General features: G+C 40.1%; 1 protein-coding gene across 5 annotated transcripts in view; it reads right to left on the bottom strand.

Annotated features, from left to right (window-relative positions):
* gfra4a (GDNF family receptor alpha 4a) overlaps positions 1 to 22,809 on the bottom strand; it is a 253,425-nt gene that overhangs the window by 12,054 nt on the left and 218,562 nt on the right. For all 5 annotated transcript variants that reach the window (XM_044167857.1, XM_044167858.1, XM_044167856.1 and 2 more), the window contains 5 exons: positions 18,551 to 18,832; positions 16,530 to 16,610; positions 10,421 to 10,760; positions 7,167 to 7,276; positions 5,242 to 5,376 (listed from right to left, as the gene is read on the bottom strand). In XM_044167857.1, coding sequence (XP_044023792.1) covers positions 5,242 to 5,376; positions 7,167 to 7,276; positions 10,421 to 10,760; positions 16,530 to 16,610; positions 18,551 to 18,821 — 937 coding nt within the window. In that variant the 5' untranslated portion in view covers positions 18,822 to 18,832. The remainder of the gene's footprint in view (positions 1 to 5,241; positions 5,377 to 7,166; positions 7,277 to 10,420; positions 10,761 to 16,529; positions 16,611 to 18,550; positions 18,833 to 22,809) is intronic.

The following is a 22,809-nucleotide window of genomic DNA, read 5'->3' as shown; positions in this document are numbered from 1 at the left end:
GCAGAGATGAAGTGCCAATTGATATCTTCAGTGGTAAGCTGTTGTGACAGTTCCTTTGTAAATGTTTGGACACGGCTGTTTAAGCACCGCCATCTCGCATCTCTTTGACTTTTAAGTTTCTCCCTGAGGGCTTCTTTTTTTTTTTTTCTTTACTGACTTCATAGGTTCCCCGAAGCCACACTGCAGAGCACATCCTGTGCACATCCCCTTCCTGTCCCCAACCTTCCTGACCTATTGCTGGTTACCCTCACTTTTTCTTGTTACACTACCAATTTAACTTCCACAAAAATTAAAATAATTGCAGAAATAAATGAGCTTCACCTCCATCTGTCCTCTCATTTTTTCCCCGACACACTCAGCTTTCAGAGAACGAAGAAGTCCAGAGCTGCTGTTCTGCATAGTGATGTGGTTATTATTGCTGTGATGAGGCGGCAAGGTAGGGTGACAGCTGTTTTTAAAACCTGAGTGCGCTCACTCCAGAGAGGGAATTTTTTCCAATCCCTTATCTGCAAACAACTGTATTCTTCCCTGCCACTATTCTCTCTGTCCACCTCATTAGTTTGGAGGCAGGAAACCAAATTACGTTCAATTACAAAGTCATCAAAGGCCAGCTGAAGTCCTGTCTCAGCAAGCAGGCCCCAGCACAACACACACTTTGCACCCTAAAATAGCACCCTGTGCGCAAATTAACGCTGAATTCAGTCACAAAAAAATGTAAGCACCAAAAGAGACCAGGAGGATTTGTTTAATTGACGATTGTGCTGTCCACAGAACCATCACTGAAGGAGAGGAGAGTCTTTTGGCTCTAGTCAAAATGAATAACACATCATTCTCTGTACACTGGGATTACATGATGAACATGGGGGAAAGAAAAACATTCAGGAGCTCTCCCAAGGCAGATTCATTTTCTCAATAATTGGCTCGAATCCAAATTCTCCTTGCCAAATCATTACGTACACTTTCTCCCCAAAATAGAACTGTGGCCTGCCTGTGCCTGGCAAACGAGAGTGAACTCCAATTGAGATGAGAGCACGATGTGCACCGCTGGTCCATGAATCGCCTTTCCCATTAGAAACTTGTTCATCCTTATTATCACATACTGTATGTGCTGTTTGGCTTCCGCCATTTGCTCAGGCAGGAGGAGAGGAGCGTTTTTCTGCTCAGACTGAGGGAAATGAGGGCAGTCAGTCTGAGGTTTGTTTTTCTGGGTCTCTAAGGAGCTTACAGTAAACAGCACACAGGAGCTGCCTTGGCAAGTCTGAGTCCTGGCTGCAGGATGCACATGAGGAGTTTCATTGAAAAACAAGACATCCATCAACCAGCTGAAAAACATGTGATTACACTGGGAGGTTTAAGTCACTACAGGATAATGTACATTTTATTTGTGATCCAGTGTTGGTTAATTACCGAACAGAAGCATTGCGAGATGCGTGTCAGGTGGTAACTATTCTTTCAAAATGGATAGGCTGGTAGGCTTTTAATTAATTTGAGAAATAAATATCCGGCTCTGTCAATCAACGAAGCAAAGGTTTCTGGCAAACCAGGAACTTTTTGTAAGGGATTGCTGCTCTGTTGTTTGGGAATCTGCAGCTGCAAGTTTAAATCACTGAGTAAATCATTAAAGCCCATTACAGCATGTCAAGGGGTGATCCCTTTGTGGAGCACAATTAATACAAGTGATTTACTGTACAGAGAGTTTTGTCAGTCGAGAAGAAGATAATGCTTCTAATGGGTAATATTGAAATTTTAGTCTGTTTTTTCTTCAGGAATCTTACTTTCTTCTTCTTCGTCCTTTTTTATCTCTTATTGGTCGTATTCCTCCAGATGGTGTTTTTTATGCTTTTGTCTCCATCTTTGATGCTGAGGACTTGCTGCTTCTTATTAGATTATTACGCTTATTAATGGACTAACCACCAAGCTGGTAAATGTTAGTTGTATCTTTTTCTACTTCTATACACACAAATATTTTGCCTGAAAAATACTCTACCTTTATACTGGGGAGTTTACAACATAAAATGTAAAAGCTGTTCTAAACTGGGTTTCGACCAGATATCCTGCTCTCTGCTCTGTAACTCAGAATGTCCACCGGATGCGGCTGTGTCATGTTTCGGTTGTGCCGTGGCAGCGTCTTTAACAGTCTGTTTTTAAGCAGCCACTATGTTTACAGAGTTGTATGTAAGACATTTTTGTTTTACAAGCACATTAAATACATTTTGTTTCTTATTTATGATCGATGTGGTAGCACTTTGTAATTTACTTTTTTGATTACCTCACGCAGCCTATTTTGTATCTGTATTTCCTGAATAGAGCATATCAGTAGAAGCAAAACCGTTCAGCTTTCAGTCTCCTGCGTCACAGCTCCTGCTTGTTAAATATCAAACTTATGTCAACTGACAATAAATATTAGCATTTGTATACAAATACAATTTCATTTGGTACTGCTTTAGACTTCTGCATGCAAATTACATTTGAGTTATTTAGCAGTTTAATGTCGGGTATCAATAAAATTCTTACTGAATATCTATTCTGGGACAAATATGTACAAGGGAAGAAGAGAAGAGGTTAGGGAATAAGTTGTCTTTAACAGAGACTTAAATAAATTACACTGTAAATATAATGTATATATTTATATCTAGTACCTATTCAATAATAACAGGGTATAGTCATTTTGTTAGTTTGTAACAAGACAGGAAACATTGGTAAAATTGGGTAACAGGGCTGATATGACTAATTTCATTGCAATATCATTTATTTTAAAATTATGATACTAAAAGTTTACTTTGGGAAATTACATTGTAAAAAGTTTTTAGATACAGAGTAGTCATAATTTAATGTGTGCATTATTGTTGCTCGGGGACAAAACATTGGGCTAAACCTCAGTAGAAGGGCGAACCTTTATAGCTATAAAATAGTTATGTGTATGATTTTAAAATGATGATAGAATACTGAAAGACATTAAAGTAGTTTTGGGGTCCAATATAGGATCCATCTCACTATCAAAACTGATGTTGGAGAGGAACCTAGACCAGCTTTTAAGTCATCTCATATCATAAATAATAATCCTGTCATATCATAAACAATTAAGGTTCTGAATATGTATACTTTCATTGTCTTTTTTTGGACAACATACAGCATAAAGAATAGTGTGGGTGTAATGAGTAATGTAATTTGTGGGTTGTAATCTCAAGCGTTACTGTGAATTTCACACTTGAGATGCGAGCTATAAAGAAATTGCAGCAGTGGGTGAGATGCTCCAGTCACGTGTGCAGTGGACTTTGGCACACTGGCTAGAATGGCAGCGGATTGTTTCTGGCAGTCGCGATTGAGCCAGAACGCAACGCAGCCGTGTCTGGTTGAAGCAGGGATAAGAGGCTTCTTGTGTGATGTCTGATGAGAAGTTGATACTTTGTAGTTTTTGTCATAATTGAACTAAGACATAGCCTTGTATAAACTTAAACACAGACATTCTGTTTTGTCACCACATGAAAGCAGCTGCAGTTTGCTTTGTACTGTCACTGGTGTCATTGGTCTGTCACTGGTGTTGTTACTCATGCCGACAGCTTTGTACGAACTTGTCTTCTTTTTTTGTTAGAAAAAAATAATAACCCAGGATAAACTCCAGTGTCTGCTGTGACAGCGGCAGCCACAGTTTGTATTACTTTGTCACTGGTGTCATTCTAATGTCACTGGTGCTATCACTCATTCAGAGGGATGATCTTCTATCATCATAGCTGTTTTGTTGTTGTTGTTGGATGAATCAATGCTACAACAAAAGGTAAAAGACTACAGCGGATTGGTGGATAATCCTTATGTAACATCAGCTGCAGTTTATCACTCACTGATGTCTTTGTTTTATCATTTGTGCTGCCACTAAAAAAAGACATGTTTCTATTATTGTAAATAGCTTTTTCTGCAGTGATAAGTTTCTCAGCATAATCTAAACAAACAGATATTATTTGTGGTAACCCATTACTGTGTGCCACCAGCTGTACTGTTTCATTAATGTCACTTGTCTGTCACTGCTGCCATCACTCAGGGGGTTGTTTGTCTGCGAGTCGTTTTTGTGCAAAGACATAAATAAATATTGACTGAAGTAAACACATGGAGAAGGAGTGACTGTGTAGTCTTTACGGTGTCACTGATGTGTCACAAGTGCCATCACTCCCCAAGGAGACTGAAAAATGCAACAAAGTGATGGTCTAGAGATGACTTGTCAGTTAGACTGTGTGGGCAGGACTTTGTTGTCCGTTTCCTTGTCTTTCATCTTGATGAACAGGACAGGAGCTAGGATTTTATATTGAGGTTATGAGTCTGTCTGTGTGTTAAATACAGAGCTGGAGCCGGTAGGTAATTAGCTTATCTTAGCAGTTTAGCAGGAGGAAACCGCTAACCTGGCTTTGTCCAAAGTTTAAAAATACACCTACCAGCAACTCTAACGTTAAGTTAAACGTACAACATACTTTGTTTGTTTAGTCAGTAATACTTTGGACAGAGCCAGGCTAGCTGTTTCCCCCTTTTTCTAGTCTTTACGCTAAAATAAACTAATCTAAGCTAGCTAAGATAATCTCCACATTTAAAGCACAGACGTGAGAGTGGTATTGATCTTTTCATCTAACTGCAAAAAAAGTGAATAAGAAAGTAAAATGTTGAACTCTCCTTTAACTATCCTGCTACAGTTTGTGTAAGTTTTATGTACTTACACGATGGCTAAATGCTGTTTCAAAGTCCTTTCTACACTGTCAGCCCGAGAATGTAATTCTGAAGGAGAATGGCTTAATCCCCTTTGTTTTATTTTAATGCATTACTTTCTTTTTTGCCTAAAACAGTAAAATTTAAGTAATCAAAATAAGATAATATAATAGAAATAGAAATATAAACTCCTCTTCAGGTCGTTCGCAGACACTGTGTGGAAACTATGTATGTGTCCTCAATGGTAGCCACAGCCCTGCTAATGAAGTTTGAGTACCTGTAAATTGTGTTCTTTTGTTCATCTGTGCACAAAATAGACCTACAGATGGAGATCTGAGAGCAGCAAATGTTAAATCTTTCATTAACTGGGTTTAGGCTGACTCGCGTTTGTGTTACAGTACATCAAAGGACTTTTGCAGTATGAAAGTAACTGTAAGTAACTATTGTTTCACAAGTACCGACTTTGTTCATGCTCACAGTCGTCCCGGTTCTTTGTCAGGGTTGTTATTGTTACTGTGTTGCCAGAGGTCTCTCTCTGCAGCTGTTACTCACTCAGGCAGACATTGTCGTGGAAAAAAGTGAGGAAGTCACTGCATTGTTCCCTGTGGTTGCCGCTCGCTGCGCAGGAGCACCAGGGTCCCACGTTGGATGTGGAGTTGTCAAGGTAGTTGGGAGTTATTGTGCTTCCTGTAGAGGTGAGGAGAGGGAGAAAACACAGTTCTGCATGTTTACAGGCATACTGCAGTAATACAACTTCTCACATTACTACAACACAATGATTGAAGCTGAACATAGGATAACATGAATAAGTAGTTTCTTTAATTTTGTTGGACTGAACTGAATATCTAACTTTTTTGCTGTCTTTTGTTATTCAAGCTATTCCACCTGCTGCCCTGTGCCATTTTGAGCTATGTTTTTTGTAAACATCTAAAAAACATAAAAACAGCAGTTTTAAAAGAAAGGCAAAAGACTGTCTGACTGAGGAGTTTAATGTCCCAATAAATTGAACGTTTGAGCAGAATTCTGGCTGATTTAATCTTGTTATGCTTAGCCTGATTATGACCTTACCCTGATTATGATAATCAAATAAAAGGCGTTTACATGGCAATTTCTATTATCACAGCATTGCCCCAATCAGGTTACGACTGACTATCTAGTGTGCGCGTAAATGTATTCACTGAGAGAGAAACTGAGAGGACTTTAGAAAGAAGAATAGATGAAAGTGGAGTGAATAGATTAGAGACACAGACTGGCATGTTAGTTAAGCAGGCAGCCTGGTGATCAAATGTTGACTGGTTCAATCCCGATTGCTGACAGAGCTAGACATTACAGAGCCAACATAGTTGCACTGTATGTGAATTTCCTATTTCAAAAGGAATGGGAATCGGAAACCAGCTAACATTTGCTAAAAATACTCTGATCTTTTGTTAGAGGCAATTATTTGGAAATGTGATTTTCTTTGTGGATGCATTTATTATATATATGCATAAAAAAAGAGACACAGAGCTGCTTGCTTATTCAGCATCCTCCCCTTGATCTCTCAATGAGTCTTATCTGATGCTACAACAGATGAAGTCCAAACAACAAGTACAGTAGTAGTTGTTTAGCTTTTATTTTATTTTTCCGAATTTCTAACATGCATGTCCATTGGTCCAGCTTGGTGGACTTTGATAAGTGCAGCGGCCCGCAGTGCAAAGACCAGGCACCATCACAGAGGTCTCTCAGATGTATTCTTTTTATTCTTTTCTGCTTTTCAGCAGGAAATGATTGGGAAGTCATTCTCTGGGAAGGGTAATATAGCCTTGTAGCTTGTATTTTTAAAAGAGGTGGGAAATAGAATTGCTGCACTTTGAGTCAGTGTGGCGAAAAAGTTCTGATTTACCTCCATCGATTTTCCGGGTCCCAGACTTCCAAACAACAACACCTCAGTGTCTTACTTCTACTCCAGTTGTCTAGAATGGACAATCACTGCTGCAAAGCTTTCTGTCTCTGTCTCCCTTAATCTGTCTACTTCCCTCACAAACTAAACAACTTTTTACCCCCTCTCTTTGCAGCAGTTCAGCACGGTATTGTGGTCCCATAATGACATGTTTAGACTGAGTGGTTTTTAACAACCTTTTGTGCATTATGTGATCTTTTGTTAAGTTTTTATCTAAAGTACAATAAGCCGTGTTCTACGCCTCTGCCCGCTCCCACTCATCGTCACATCAGGGATAATTCTCTCAAAAGAGCGGTCAATAGTTGTAATTGCACTACTTATAATGCCAACAACTTGGCCGGGCATGCTGCAGCCACATTAATCAGCACTCCATCGATCGCTGAACCGCGCTTCTCATCACAATCTTTGATTCATTCTTTTGAGTCCTGCTCAGTGCATTTGTCTGCTCTCTACCTTCCTCCCTCTAAAACCTTTTTGTTCCTGAGCCATCACGGAAGGTGGGTGAGCCAGAGCTGGCACAGAAAGATTTAGTTCTTACCTATCAGGCCGGTGTACGCAAGTAGACATGCTCCGTGGTTCTCCTGCTTGCAGCCACTGGTGCTCAGCTCGGAAGGTTGGCAATCATACTGGAACTGTGCCCAGCGAGACCTGTGGGAGCAATAACATGCCATCCATCATTTACTCGTGCTTGGCTGCTGCACACATCGTGTCACTGAGGGGTGGCCGGCACCGGTGCTTCCTCTTGACGACAGGATGTGGGTCTGAAACCCACAACGCTCATCTACCTACCTATACTCCTACATCAACTCCCTCCACCCTTCAAGATCTCCCGCTCTGCAGCACTTCAACCAGCACTCCAGTCACCCCTGGTGACATTTATCCCCCTCTTTTTTCCTCCCCACTTTCCCCAGCAGGTTGTCTTGCTGGAAGGCTGCCAGGCTGTAAAGGGTCAATGAGGGGCGAAGATAGGCCTTAGCTCTACTCTCTAAATACCGTGGGCACTGTCTGGCAGGCCTAGCCGCGAGGACATTAGACAAATATGGATCTTCCAGATAAATACTCCCTCCCACAGCTGCTCTGCCTTCCCTCCTTCACCTTTCCCGCCAGCCGCCCAGACATCTAGCCTCATCACCATCATCGTACAAGGCTATCGCAGCCATCATATCGCATCATCGACCCCCGTCGACTGGCATTTGCAACAGGATCACCTCAGGGCACCACATCTCCCCGCTCTCCCCTCGTTTGTCATGTCATGATAATGATGTGCATAAAACTCATAGGCTGTGTGGTAAGCGAAGGCATCCTCTGCAGGCTACCGGTTAATGCCAGATGACTGGTGTGGGATTGGCGAGCAACGCAGCGGCCTTGAGAGACTCCATCCATCGGGGCGGCGGTGGAGAATAATGCCTGATCGATAGCTGTGACAGATGAAGCCCTTTGTCTTCCTGACATTTGAAGAGGAACTAGATTAAACGCTGGTGACCATTTGCTGTCAGAGAGAGGAGGCTGACAGGATGGGTATGAGAAGTCCATGTTTTCAGTCTCCAGAGAAATAGAGAGAAATACACCCTCTGAATGTTAATAACTTCATAAGACAATGTTAGTTTTCTGATTGGACGTTTGCAATCAATTTAAATTTGAATGAAATCGTTGTTTTGATCATTCACACATACACAGGGATTTAAAGTAGAATAAATATGCTTATTCAGATAACTTATCTTGCACAGAGGGTCAGTTTTCTGGAAAATACTATCCTGGTGATGTCTCAGCTGGACATTGATAAATATTTTCTCAGCACTTTGGCAGGAAAGTCATGTGTGAATCCCGAATGATAATGGCCGCTCTAATAATGACCATTTCACATGGCTGCTCGTTGCCTGGCTGCTTCCATCAGAAAATGAATGTAGAATTTAATTGAACTAATTAAACACAGTTAATGAGTATAACAATTGAATTAATTAAACACAGACGACTAATTAAATCTAAATGAACATATCATACCAGCCAGACCTATCTTCCAAGATACACAATGCCATTTATTGTCCTGAGGGAAAGTCAGTGTGCGAGGCCACCACATCAACAAAGCACTTCATATTAGAAACAAAAGTGGTGAAGATAGAAGTTGTTTTCAGAGGTAATCCATTTTCTGTCAAAAACATACTTTTTGTTTTTTAATCCAAGTTAAAGTTGAAAGTAACGGTCAGTAAGCAAGCTAGTTAGCTTTGTTGCTTACAGGACAATAAGCTCACACAGAGACGTATTCGTACCATTGAGTCCTGTCTCAAAACTGTCTACAAACAATGCCTCTTTTTATGGAGCAGTTTATACTCTGACAAAGGAGGTTAAATCAAAGTGGATTGTGCAAGACAGCTAAGCTACAATAGCTCTCTCTGTTTTGTGCTCTCCTTTCCCTCAAAGGTCAGCTCTGTCAAGACAGAGTGTTATTGTTCAACAAGGTCATCATTTATCAAAGTTTAACTCAATGGTAAACATTTGATGAATCCACTAATTATGATAATATCAGTTTGCCATTTTGCTGCTTTAAATTGCTGGTGTGACTGAGCCTTAGGTTGCAGAGCATACACCTTATTAAAGCTATGTTAATCAATATTTTTTTTATTAACATCAAATCAAGTATTTGTAATGTGAAATGGTCACTGGTACAGAGAATTATTGCCACAATATACAGCTCAACAGAGCTTTTTAGCCTCTTTTAGCACACTGTTTTGGTTTTACGGCACTTTACTGTGTTGGTTCAGTCTCAGTGCTCTCATCAACCACATTTCCAGAAGCAGGCAGCTGTTTTCTGCATAAAAAGCTATAATAAAGAGACTGTACATTACCTGCCCAGGTTCAAACAGCTGACCAGCTGGTTTCTAACTTTGTGGAGTTGTCCAGAAAGATGCTGGATGTGTAGGTAGGCAACTATTTGCTAACACGTTACCCATAACTACTTTTCTTTGTCTGTCAGCTAGTGGCCAAAATTGATGTAGCTTCAAATCAATTGATGTAGCTTAAATGTAAGAAACTACCAGCCACAATTTCCTGTAATTTAGAAGGTCTGTGTTCATTGTGCTGGTTTTCCAATCTGTATAGTTGAGTTGCTCACAGACTACTCCTCAAGCTTGCACAAGGCAATTGTAGAATACGTCTTCAGTGTGAAATAACAGAGAGCCAAAGTAAACAAGTGGCTGCTAAAGCTGGTCAAACATCTAACAAGAAAAAGAGACCCAGATAGTTTTCTCAGGAGTTGGCAGATAAAACGAGATGTTGTATGTATCAGTAACCTCAGGCAGGTGATTGCTAACAAGTTAAACATAAGAATTCTATAAGCTGATATAGTGTATCAAAGCTTGTTTCTTCATTTATGTCGGAGTCTACTTTCTACCTCTAACCTTCAAATTTTTTCCCCAGCTTTAAATCTTGGACATCAGAGCTCCAGAGCAGCACTTGAACTTCACTTTTCAAATCAGTCAGTGTTTGCTGTCATGGATTACCCATTTCCTTACCGTACCTACCTATTTGAGTGTTAAGTCACTATGAATTCCATTCTATACTAAGACAAAACAAGAACACAAAACAATGTCTAACCAATATCTAATAACTATGGTATGCTTTGAAAAAGTTTCAGCCTTGATGTAATGTGTACATGATTTGCAGTGATTGAGCTAAAACATGTAAAAAACACCTTTGCGATCCTTTAACAGAAGCCACAGCGAATGATGCCAACTCCCAGGAAATTAAGTGTAAAATGTTCTTGGCAGCATGTAAGACAACGTTTCTAATATCTACCTGCACACATAGTCTGCTTTGCAGATCCGCAGCTGAGCCAGGCAGTTGGGTTTCTCCTTGTCTTCGTATGAGCATGACGGCACGATGGTTTGCCGGCGCCGCTCTGCGCAGGCCGTGTCGGTGCAGGGACAGAACAGCAGCTCGTGGGTGTAGTCAGGGGGAACACGGTCAAAGAACTTCCTTAGCGCCTTGTTGCACTTTGGTCGGTTACATGGCCCCGAGCGAGCTGACGGCTGGATGCAGGATGAGACGTATTCCGTACGAAGCTTCTGACACGTCTCATCTATGTTACACGCTTTGGCAGCATCCAGGCAGCGGTTCACCGTCGTTACTTCAGACTCTAGAAGGAGAATAAGACACAAATGGAAGGCAGAAAGCATTTCATCCTTCTGTGTGGTTTGAGAAAATCAAATCCCAGGCAATGTTTACCAATGATTTCAAGGCCTAATTGGAGTCGGTATTGACTTGCCTCTCTCACCTCTACACTCAGATGCAGTGTTGCTTTTACAGATAAAAAAAGAAATGTGTGTCTTGAAGTACAAACTAAACCAAATGATGATTATATGTAATAGCCCCCCTTGTAATGAATAGAACATGAATGGTGTTTAAATGTTGCATGAGCCCGGGCACTGGATGTGTTTCAGCCAAGGCCTAATAGCTGAATATTTCATTCTGCTGGATAATGCAGAGTGGCAGTACTGAAATAGCAGATCCTCTATCTCTCCAACTGCACAACAAGGCCTGTAATTACTGCTCCTTCCCCTTCATCCATCTATCCAACACTCCCTCCATTTCCCTCACTCACCTGACACCCTCCTTCCCTCGCCATCTTCCTCCCTCGCTGTGTGCCTGCCACTCTCAGCGGTGCCATCACCCCCCACTCCATCTGTCTCTTCCCTTCCTCCATTCAGCTCGCTCTCCCCTCTCCTCCATCCATTCTTCCTCAACTTTGTCCATCTCTGCCTCCCTCAGTGCCCATGCTTCCTCTGACTTCCGAGGTAATGAGCCACCTCTGTGAAGGCAGTGGAAAGCCCCTTTCATAACCAAATCTTTTTTTGGCCGCATTATTTCCCAATCCATCATCATGTGTGTTTTTTCCCCCAAGTGACCTCCCAGTCAATATGGCCACGATGACGCTCAGCTTCTCTGGCAGATAGTGCTGCTCATTATTTTGTAAACTGCCTGTAGTTGTGTCTCCTGGTGAGTTCGGCTCTCACCAAGATGTCATATAAAATATGAATGGCCTTGGAGAGCAAGATAACAACCCATCATAACGCATAGGTTATTACCAACTTAACTGCTAAGCAGCCGAGGGGGGAGGATAGGAGGACCTGATGGAACTGCAGGGTGGGATGAAAAATTGCATCCAGTGGCCAAATGCATGGGAAACCCAATATGCGCATACGTTTTTACGTTGTCATTATGTTTTTTTAAATCATTATTTATTCAGAGGAGACTTGCTGAGCATGCATGCTGCAGGAACACCCTGCTTCACATTCATGCTTTACACACATTTACACCTCAGAGATGCCCACAGTCCTGAGCTGTTCCTCACTGGAGCCACTGGAGGCTAAATGCACTCATGCTCTAGCTTGTTTTCCAGTCACAGGCCTGGTTCTGTAATATTCATCATTGCATATCTAAATTTTAAATCTACAGTGGAGTCTGTGTGAGTATTTGGACAGTTATACATTCTGTTGTTTTGGCTCCATAACACCAGCGCAGTGGATTTAAAATTACAGAGTTTCTGAGGCTAAAGGCTGACTTTAAGCTTTTGTCCAACTGTGTTCTAAAATTCCTGCAGTTCATCCAATATGGATCTGACCACTGCTAAAAACTCTAAAAGGGAATATTTCACTTCTTTTGTGTATCACATACTCAAGACAACCTGTAAGTTTCAAAGGTGGATCTGGAAACTTTGCTCCTCTTTGAATGACAAAAGCTGTGCAGGTACCAGCAATTCCAATGGCGACGAATCACAGCAAAAACAAAAAAAATATCCCCAAAACAAAAACAAAAACTGTCCATAGAAAATTCTTAAACCACTCCTATAGTATAATCCACTTCTCCACCATATGTATACATACATACACATATTGTGGCTTCCCTGAAGTCCAGGTGTAGTGGAAAGTCTCCCAGCAAGCACCTGGACAACATTTTTATGGACACCAATCTCTGTTTCGGCAACGTTAGTGATATTATTGTGTTTAACATTTTGTTCTATAGTGTTGCCACTGTTCCTACAGTTCATCTGTGGTTATTTCAGTCAGTATTAATATGGTTAGACTGTGAGTGTTGTGGTGTGTCGGTTTGGCAACTCGCCCTCAAATGCGAGCGCAAAGATGGTCTGTTGCTGTGCTGATGCTCAGCCCTGAAGCAAGCTCCTTGTTGAACTGGAAACTTTGACTTGCTGAGTTCTTATGAGAGAAAACTCTAGCTCACTGCAATATGTTTAGCATGTTCCAACACTCAACAACTAAATATACTACCTTAATGTTTGCTATCACCATTTCATAGCTCCATACCTCTACTGGAAGTAGCCTATTTAGCAATTTATTGGCAAAGTGACCCTAAACATAATGATTAAACTGGTCAACAAGAAAGAAGTACCTTATGCTACAAACCCTTCAGAGCCACTGCACCCATCTCCTGTGGAGCACCACAAGGCTCCATATTAGGCCCTATTTTATTTTCCCCGTATATGCGTCCTTTGGGGTCTATTTTCAGAAAATAATATCTCCTACTATTGTTATGCTGACTACACCCAGCTGTACCTCCTACTGAAACCTTGTGATCCATGCAGTGTTAAAACTGTGGTCCTAATCATCGGCCCTGCAGACAATTCCGCAACTCATATCAATGCACTCTGGGCTGTGTCACTGAATGTACAGTCCCACGATGTTATCTTTGATTCTGGTTTGAAATTTGATAATCAACTCAATTGTCAGCACTGGCTTCTTCCATCTTAGATCACTTGCAAAATTAAAATCATTCCTGTCCGTTAAAGATTTGGAGACTATAGTTCACGCTTTTATTTCCTCTCGCCTCGACTGCTGCAATTCTCTCTATGTAGGAATCAGTCAGTCAGCCCTATCTTGCCTGCAGCTGCCCCCCTCAAATTAAAGCTCCACACCAAAGACCCAAAGAAAACAAAACTGTTGGTATTTGCCTTACAACAAAGGTGCATGAAGTAGAAAATCCTAGTAAAGAAAAACTATTTCTACCACTTCTAGAGGCCACTGATGCATTAAAAAGCTTCATTTTTAGCGCATAACATCTAATGTGTTTAAACAGAGGCACTTTCTTAATACCACTGACTTCACTTTAGTTAACTGATTAATTGGTAAAGGGTGAAGTACTCTGTTGTTTGAATACTCCTCAAAATATGATGAGCTGTGGCTCCGGCTTGCGTCTTTGAAAAGGGTCATTACTCTGTTTGAGGGAGAGATGCTATAAGGGCGGAAAAACACCCATTAATCACGTCTTTGTTGTTTTGGCAGTCGACTTGTCGAGATGCATGGCATGGATGTCAACTTTGACCTCCCTTGGAGTCGCTGGAGTGAAATTTACGAGGAGGCTGTACAATGCAGGTCTGGTGCTGCTGTAATTCAAAACAGCCTAAAATGAGTGGTGTCATTTTAATAAGCAGCTTATGTATGAGGTCACAAAAATGTATGATCAAGCATGTTAAAGGGAACGTCCACTAAATCTGAATTGTTTAATTATTTTCTTGTGGTTTTTGTATGCATTTTCTATTCATATACAAATACTGCAACAACGCTACAATGACATCTGAAGGGGCCAGGCGCAACAATACAGTAGGTCAAATTTGAACCAGGAGGTGAGTCTCTAAATGGTGATGGATTTTTGGATATTTACGACAGTATGGTTTATAATTTTACTGTTCGCCTTAGTTCTCTCTTCCAAATAAATCTGTTCTGTCTGATCGCTCCTGTTTTTTTGCCCTGTCAGACTTCATTTTATAGATCTCATTACATTCCCAAATCTCAATAATTACTTTGGTGAGTACAATATTATTATAATATTGTTGGGTAAATAATATTATTATTAAGAGTACGGTCTAGACCTGCTCCATATGAAAAGTGCAATGAGATAACTTCTTTTATGGATTGGTGCTATATAAATATAATTGAACTGAATTGAATAATCAGTAAAAATGATGGTAAAACCTATACAAATTTTATCCCAGTTATAATAAACCAGAATCATTCTTTAAATGGTAAATGGACTGTACTTATATAGCGCCTTTCTAGTCTTTTTTTCCCAACCACTCAAAGCGCTTCAACTACAAATCACATTCACCCCATTCACACACATTCATACACTGATGGCAAGTGCCAACTGCTCATCAGTTCAAAGAAAATAACTCATTCACACACACTCACACACCGAAGACACAGCTCTCGGGAGCAATTTGGGGTTCAGTGTCTTGCCCAAGGACACTTCGACATGTGGGCTGGGGGAAGCCGTGATTGAACCGCCGACCTTCCTAAGCCACAGTCACCCCAAACTTTGACTGGCTTGTGTGCACATGCAGTGCTGTGGACAAATATAACAAACATTTCAGATGCGTGCCTTAAAGTTCAGATTGCCTTAAAGTTTAATGGACTCTATTGTAAAGCGGTGTTTAGCAGAGTTGCCATGCCCTGATGTCTGCAATGATTCTGAGTAGAATAGTATAACTGTTGCACAACCTGAACATAACTTGAATTTACCTTTAAGGCTATTATGCAAACTGTCTCCTGAACTGGCCTCATACCACTGTCAAATCATTTGCTTTTCTTATTCCTGTGGTATAAAAAGAAGGCATGTGCAGTTTGCTAATATCACCTTGCATTACTTCAGGTTTGAAATCATAAAATTTGTATTTGACACTGATCCCTCAATGCCATTAAGAGCTGCCAACATACAAAACTTGCAACTTTAATATCATGAGGATACCCATGATAAATATAACAAATATCACTGCTGATCTAGTTTTGAAAAAATAAACTTTGTGTGAGACAGTGACTTCCACTCATTCTCTCCTGAGCAGCTCAGAATTATACATCAAAATGACACTACAGTATATATTGTATCACAGACAGATCTAAATGATGCAATTAATTACCCAGTAGTGTAAAAACAGAGGATTGTGAAATATAAGTATTTCCTTATTTAAGTGTCATTACTATTTTTAGCATTACTGTGTACTCCTTTTTACATAGGTGTTCTTATTTAATATTGATATAGTGAAGGTGTCATTTTTTAAAGAAACCAATTTGACTTTTGTTTCTTACTTCTGTTCATTTTCTCAAACACTGCCTGGGCTGCTTTATGTATATAAACACACTGTATTTAAATGTTTAAATTAAGCAGTGTCCTCCCTTTGAGCTGTCGTTATCCAGTTCATGTTTAAACTTTTTTTACATTATACTGTATGGCATGTATGAATGCCTTCCATACCAATCACTTAATTTAAGTCATTATTTAAGTTTCACAGACTATCTCAGCTTCACTCATCAAGAGTATAATTGCCGTCGGAGAAAACAAAACACTTGACTTTATGTCCTCTCCAGTGAAAATAAATGTAACTCTTCATTTGTGTGCAGCCTCTCTCTTTTCCAAACCTCCAACAGGAGAAAAAGTGGTGTTGCTTGAGTAAACAAACCAGTTTTCTGTCTTCCATTCTCTTTTTCTCACCATGACTTTTTTCTTTCTGTTCTTCCCACTCTCTGTCTTCCCCCACCCCCCACGTTTTGCTGCTTCCAGCTAGCTGCATTAAAGTAAATAGGTAATTAATCTGTGCCTCAGGGGCTAACAGCAGCACATACCAGCCCTGCGGCTTGCCCACAGGCTCAGAGGCAAGACAGAAGCAAAGTGTGGGTTGTTACTCATCAAACACTTTGCGAACCCATCTGCATATCCACCCATCTATTCTGTCAAAATGACGCAGAATGACATCTCGATTTGCTCTTTCTTTAACACATAACTTGGTTGGGACTCAGTTTTTTTTGTGCTTTTAATTATCTAAACTTTTTGCTCAGTTAAGAGTAACTGAAGGCATAAGCGGAGAAACATTTGTAGGAGGGGCAGCTCGCCCAGTCACCTGCAGCGATGGAGGCCAGACGAACGTAGTCAGAGCCCCTCTCCTCTGGTTCATACGGGTAGCTCTCCACCAGGCTGAGTCCTGCCAAAACAGAGGAGAGAGATTAGTTTCTGTTGTCATGACAACCCAAAATAATGTTGCTCTTTTCTTCTTTTTTATCTGCAGAATTTGTCTTTGCGGTGTCCGAAAACACTGAGGCAAAGACTCACTATATATCATAAAAGTTACATACAAAGTTACAAGTCATAGACAAAATAATTCAAACACTTCATGTATGGCCAGATTAACCCAGGGCAAAAATCTGCTATTGGGGCACCATATTGACATCCTACCCCTTAACTACTGCCCTCTGTGCATTGTGTATGTACCCTGTGAAGTAGCAGACCAGAGACCAACCAGTACTATGGAAATTTGCTACTATTGCACACAATCCCTATAACAAATACAAAATAAATAAATAAAAGGCTGGAATAATACTACCTGCCCCCAATTTTGGTGTGTAAGTTATTTTGTGGTAATTTTAATAAACAACTTTATTTAAAAAGTACACCATATGAGCACAATATAAACTAAAATAATAAAGGATCTAAAACTAGATTTTGAAACACAGCCCCTCTACAAACACAGAGACACAAAATGACCTATTAATGCAGGACCTGTGTTATATTATAATTTACTTGTGCTAATTCCCAAACAAATCATTCTAGTTAACCAAACCAATTGACATGCAGTGTCAGTGACTTTTGGGCCACTTTGGGGGATCGGGGGCCCCGGGCAGTTGCCCACTTGGTAATACAGCCTTGACTTAACTGAAAAGAAGTTAAACTCTAAAGTAAATTAACTACAATTACAAACACAGCAACAAAAGTCGGTCATATCAGGCTGAAAACAAATTAGCTGCTTTTAGTTATAAAACAATCAGCAATCTGGCAATCAGCCCTTTAATGTGTAGGTTCTGAAATCAGCATGAGGTTACTGAAGGAGCTGTAAAGAGGCCACATAATGTTTGCTCAAACTGCAGCATGCGTGAGTTAATAAATGCAGCTTGTTTAATGTATCAAAGTGAATGGTCTTATATACCAAACACAAAAATCTGCATTGGTAACTCATGACCTTTGTTTCAAGAGAATTTAAATGACCGTATTCCAATGTGAAGCAGGTCATAACTAAAAGTATATAATGTACTATATGTTAAAATATAGTTCAAATGCCGTTCAAACAGTGGAACCTTTTAATTTGGTAACCAAATTGAACCCAGTTTTAACCGTGTCATCTAGATGTCTTTTCGGCTGCAAATCACCAAATCAATGTTTACTGGGGAGGAACAGCTGCCACAGCTAACCCAAAAGGAAAATGACAGGCATTTTGGTATTAGGTGGTTGACAGATTCTATTAAACAGCTTGAAACTTAATATTACCCATCTTAAAAGGAGTGTTTGCTTCAGTTGCCATTTTTAATGAAGTGTTTATATTATGTAGTCTACCCCGTGTATATACTGTACCTCACTCCAGCCTGGAAATATGATGGCTGACTGTTTTTATTAGTTAGTTTATTAGTTGTATTATCTCCATTTCATGTTATATACATTTGCACTTGATGTGCTAGCTATTCGCAACCTAGTCAACCTAGTTCAACTGTTGCATTCAATTTCAGAGGTTTTGAATATAAAAGTATATGCTAAATGCCTACATCTGAATATAAATGTACCACAAATAATGGGTTTCAATGTAGGAAATGACAATGGTAGTGCAAAGCATTTGAAATAAGCACAAAAGTGATAAAATACAATGAGTGTGGGTGAAACAAAAGGAATCAGAGCCTCAATTTTAACTATTTTTGACACAATAATCACTCTTTTCATTTCTGCTTGGAATTTACTGTTGAGCTGTCTGGAGGTGGAAGCCTAATTCATGTGTAATGGGCGGCACACACTTGATAATCCCAATAACATACTGTACCTGCTCCCGCCCACCTCTCTGGAACGAAACCATCAGGTTCTGTGTGTTAATGCCAGTCTTACCGTGCAGCACAGACTGATGCAGACTCCAGTAGATACTCAGGCAGTTCTTCTCCTTCTTCATGCCTCGTTTACATTGGCAGCCATGCAGAGGAGTGGACAGCAGCGCCGTCATGGCGTTCTCACACTGGTTTCGCGCCCCGGGCCCCAGCTTCACGCTGCCATCCCCCGCTACACATTGCCTGAGGGTGCGCAGTCGCGGGCTGCAGGTGTCGTCGCTGGAGCAGGTGTCTCCGGCACGCAGGCAGTCCCTCCCGCCTGCAGAGAGAGCCATACGTGGGATTCCTGCAAGACAAGACAGACAGAGGACAAGTTAGTGCCATGTTGTGGTCCCCCATGATGAGCTCTGAGCAGGAGACTGGACTCTGGATTGGTTTTCTGTACACTTGCACAGTGAAGCTTTCAGAGGGTGTTTTGGATGTATAAATAATACCACTTGTTGAGTACTAATCCAATACGCTTAACCCCAACCCCATAAAACAAACGAACAAATAAACAATTTTTCGGGTAGCAAGTTAAAGAACAGGCAAAACTGAATGACACAAGGGAAATTAATGAAAACAGAAAAAGATTACTTTTTTTCCATTTATTTAATCATGATTAGCCATATTAGATAAACACTAATGAAAACTTGGAGAAAAAGCAAAGCTGTCTTGCTAAGCATGTCTTGATTGTACTTTCTGCTTTATATTTGGTGTCCCAGAATTATACTGAGTGGCCTAAGGGGTCACTAAATCATTCATAAGACCTGTAATTTCTCTGAAGAAAGTGTAATGGGAGGCAACAGATATTTGGTTAAAATATTATTAATAGCAAGTTAAAAAAAATTAATTACGAGGAACTGGGAGAAGGTAGCCCCACTGTTGAACTGTACTGAAGAGATGTCCTCATTTGAATAAAAGAATAACTCAATGAGCCCCAGTTGTCGTTACATGAATATATGGATTTATTACAAACAGATCTGTCGACAGAGAAGCATTGGGGCAACATGTACACATGGGCACAGCCAACACAATACTTAACTTGTGTACTTAGCATGGAAATACGTTCAACTCTTATAGGGAAAAAGAGGGAGGTACATGCATATCTTAACATAAATCAGGAGACAACTGTGAAACTGATTCAGTGTCTAACTATCAGAACAGGAGGGGGCCAGGAGTCCTTCTTCAAGGCCATCTAATCTACAACCTCAGACTGCTGGCTCCTGTTGACCCAAAATAACAAACAGAGGGCCTTAGTGTCTCTTGTGAAAAAACATTTGTCGGACCCAAGTACCATAAATTCTATCGCACCCATACACCCCTAAGTCACCTGAAATTCTCCCACACCCACCGACATAGGACTAATCGCTACTAATTGTTGAAAAAAATCAGGATAAACTAACATATCTTGAGACTACAAGAAGCACAACTGGAAGAAAAATGGACATTATACAAGACTCAAAATGGCAACATCATAGCTGCAAATTAATCCATCAGCAGGGTGCATGAATGATGGAAAAAATGTGAATGAATGTTCCAACTGTCTTTTTTTGTTATCGTTTAATGTTGCAAATCTCTTGCCAATAAAGATTTAAGTGGGAAATGTTTTTTCCAAATGACAGTTATGCAGTGATTTGAGTTTAGGAGGTCAGAGATTAAAATGCATTATCATTAAGATGTTTCTTTTAATTAATAAATACAGTAGTGGGACTTGTCAGAGACAAATTTAAAAAAGAATGAATGTGAGTTTTTATGATCCACTGAATCATTGCTAAAATAATCTAAACTGAATTGAATTTAATAATTGGATTACATTTCTACATCCCTTGTCAGTAGCGATCAAACTTGGTCAACGATGCATCTCACTACTGTATTCCAGCATTTTAAAATTATATTCACAAACCCAAGGGGGATGCTATATTATTCATGAATTCATACAGTTGTCACATAGAATACATCTGACACCACTGACTGGATTTTGATGAAACTTGGAGGGATGATGTGTCTCACCAATACATCCTGACATGTTCAAAATTACACTGAAATGTTTCTGCTCCAGTCAAAACAAAGTGTCATATTCATTACAGATTGGCCCAGAGAGGGGCTGCATCATTTGTGGGGGGAAAACGTGTTTACTGTTGTCTTGTTTCACGTGGCTCTAATAACATGCAAGTTTTATTCCCCTAAGGACAGTAAATGCTTGTTTATTCAGAGCTGTCTAAGAGCTAGACTCACTCTTAAAAATTATGTAGTGTTTATTTTAATCCATCCATGTGTCTAGTTTGGGATAACACACATACACATGTACTAAAATATACAATTATAAGAGTAAACAACAGGCACAACATCACTAGATAATGGAGTCCAATATTGCATCGTTCCAAACTACAAGACGAAGCGTCTACAGCCATGCTAGCAGCTCTGTGAGGCTGTACTGAGATACAGTGCTGGTTTGAGCTAAATGCTATGTTCAGCAGGTATAATGTTTAGCATGTTCACCACCTTATTTTAGCCTGTTAACATGCTAACAGTTGCTAATTACCACAAAACACAAAGTACAGCTGAGGCTGATGGGAATTTAATTAGTTTTACAGGTATTTCATCATAAACCAAAGTATTGGACAAATTAAAATGATGGTACTAGATGAAAAGTCAGGGTATCACTAAAGTTATTACAATTTATCCTGAATGTCTGCACCAAATTTTATGGTAATCCATCCAATGGTTGTTGAGGCATTTGACTCAAAACCCCAAATATTAACCTGCTGGTGGCACTCAAGGAAAGGTCAGGGGATCAAAAAAGTCATTAGGATTCAATGTCTGGCCACCATTGATAGATATACCAAATTTCATGGCAGTCAAACCAAAAGTTGTTGAAATATTTCTAGACCAAAGCAGTAATCTACCAACTGACTGAGTGACATGGCCATCCCTAGAGCCATGTCGCTACCATGGCTAAAACCCCCACTAATTTAATGGTTAGTCAGCCAGTACAAACTCATATTGTGCAGCCAAACTTTGTTCAAACCAACAGAACTTTTTACTCCATTGAAAATCCCAAAGTTTCCAAACACAAAATATGTCAGGCTGAATTTTGGTGAAATGTGGATAAAATGATGCATAAGATGTCTAGACAAGACATTTCCATTTGAGGGAATGGTGCAGCACTGAAAATATGGCATCTTGGGTTTGAATATTTCAACCAGTGTAAACATCATATAGCTTCGATAAAGAGCTGGAACAAGCTGAGACAAAATATATATGAAATAGTGTGAGACAGGGTGGAATAAGATGATACTGAACTTTAAATTTAAAGTCACTGACTACTTGGTGACAATTTCTGTGCAGCAAGTCGGTTCAGTAATTAAATCTTAATCAAATTTGATTCCATCACAGCTCAATCAAGTGATAAGGAGCGAAAGCAGTATCCCAATAAAGGCAGAACCTTGCTAAATCTCCACCGGTAGAATTCTACGTCTTCGTTCGACTCAAACTTTAACTCAGAGTAACTCTCCCTGGGTTAAGTGACTTTAGAGATGATCAGATAAAACAGAAAACGGTACAACATATCTGAATCAAGTCTACATCCTTAGCTGAGGCTTGCTGTAGTTGTGGAGAAAAGGGGTTAACTGCCATGTGCCCAGCAGGAGACTCCTTAACCTTTCCGAGGAGTCAGCTAATCTAGCGGTAAGCTGTCAATAAAAGTCTAGACAGACAGTGAGGCAAGAAGCTTGTTGCTATGGGTTTGGGATGTTTGTGGATGTTATTGAGAGAAAGCATCCGCCACTCAAGTGAAGAGCTCATCTTCGCTGAGGTCTTGACAGGCGGCATTTAGTGTGCCAAAATAAATATCTGCGTCAAAAGTAATTTATTCCACTATAGAGCCTTAAAATCTGATTTATTTTTTGTAAAACAACGGGAGGGGGAAAAAAACTGCAGGGTGAGATAATGTCATTTGTCTTTGATGCGAATCAGATCCACTCGCAAGTTTTCTTGTATCAGGTGATGGTACCTTAACAAAAGTGGAGGTATCAGCCTTATGTAAAAAACAAAACAAAAACAAAAACAAAAACGCAGATTTGCATCAGAAATACATGATATTATCTCACCCCTGTGGTAGTTTTTTTTAGCTCTGTTTAAGAGAAACAATACTTAAATGTATTTAGAGTGACTTCCTCTTCTCTTATGCAAGTACGTGGAACTGTTGGAACAGATATGTGGGTGGTGTGTTTCCCTCGGCTTCAAGGCAGAAGAAAAAGCCCCTGGTGATCAGCAACAGTG

The sequence above is a fragment of the Siniperca chuatsi genome, linkage group LG15 (assembly GCF_020085105.1).
Source record: "Siniperca chuatsi isolate FFG_IHB_CAS linkage group LG15, ASM2008510v1, whole genome shotgun sequence".
NCBI lineage: Eukaryota > Metazoa > Chordata > Actinopteri > Centrarchiformes > Sinipercidae > Siniperca > Siniperca chuatsi.
Note: the sequence above shows the minus strand (reverse complement) of the source record. Positions and strands in the feature narration are given on the sequence as shown.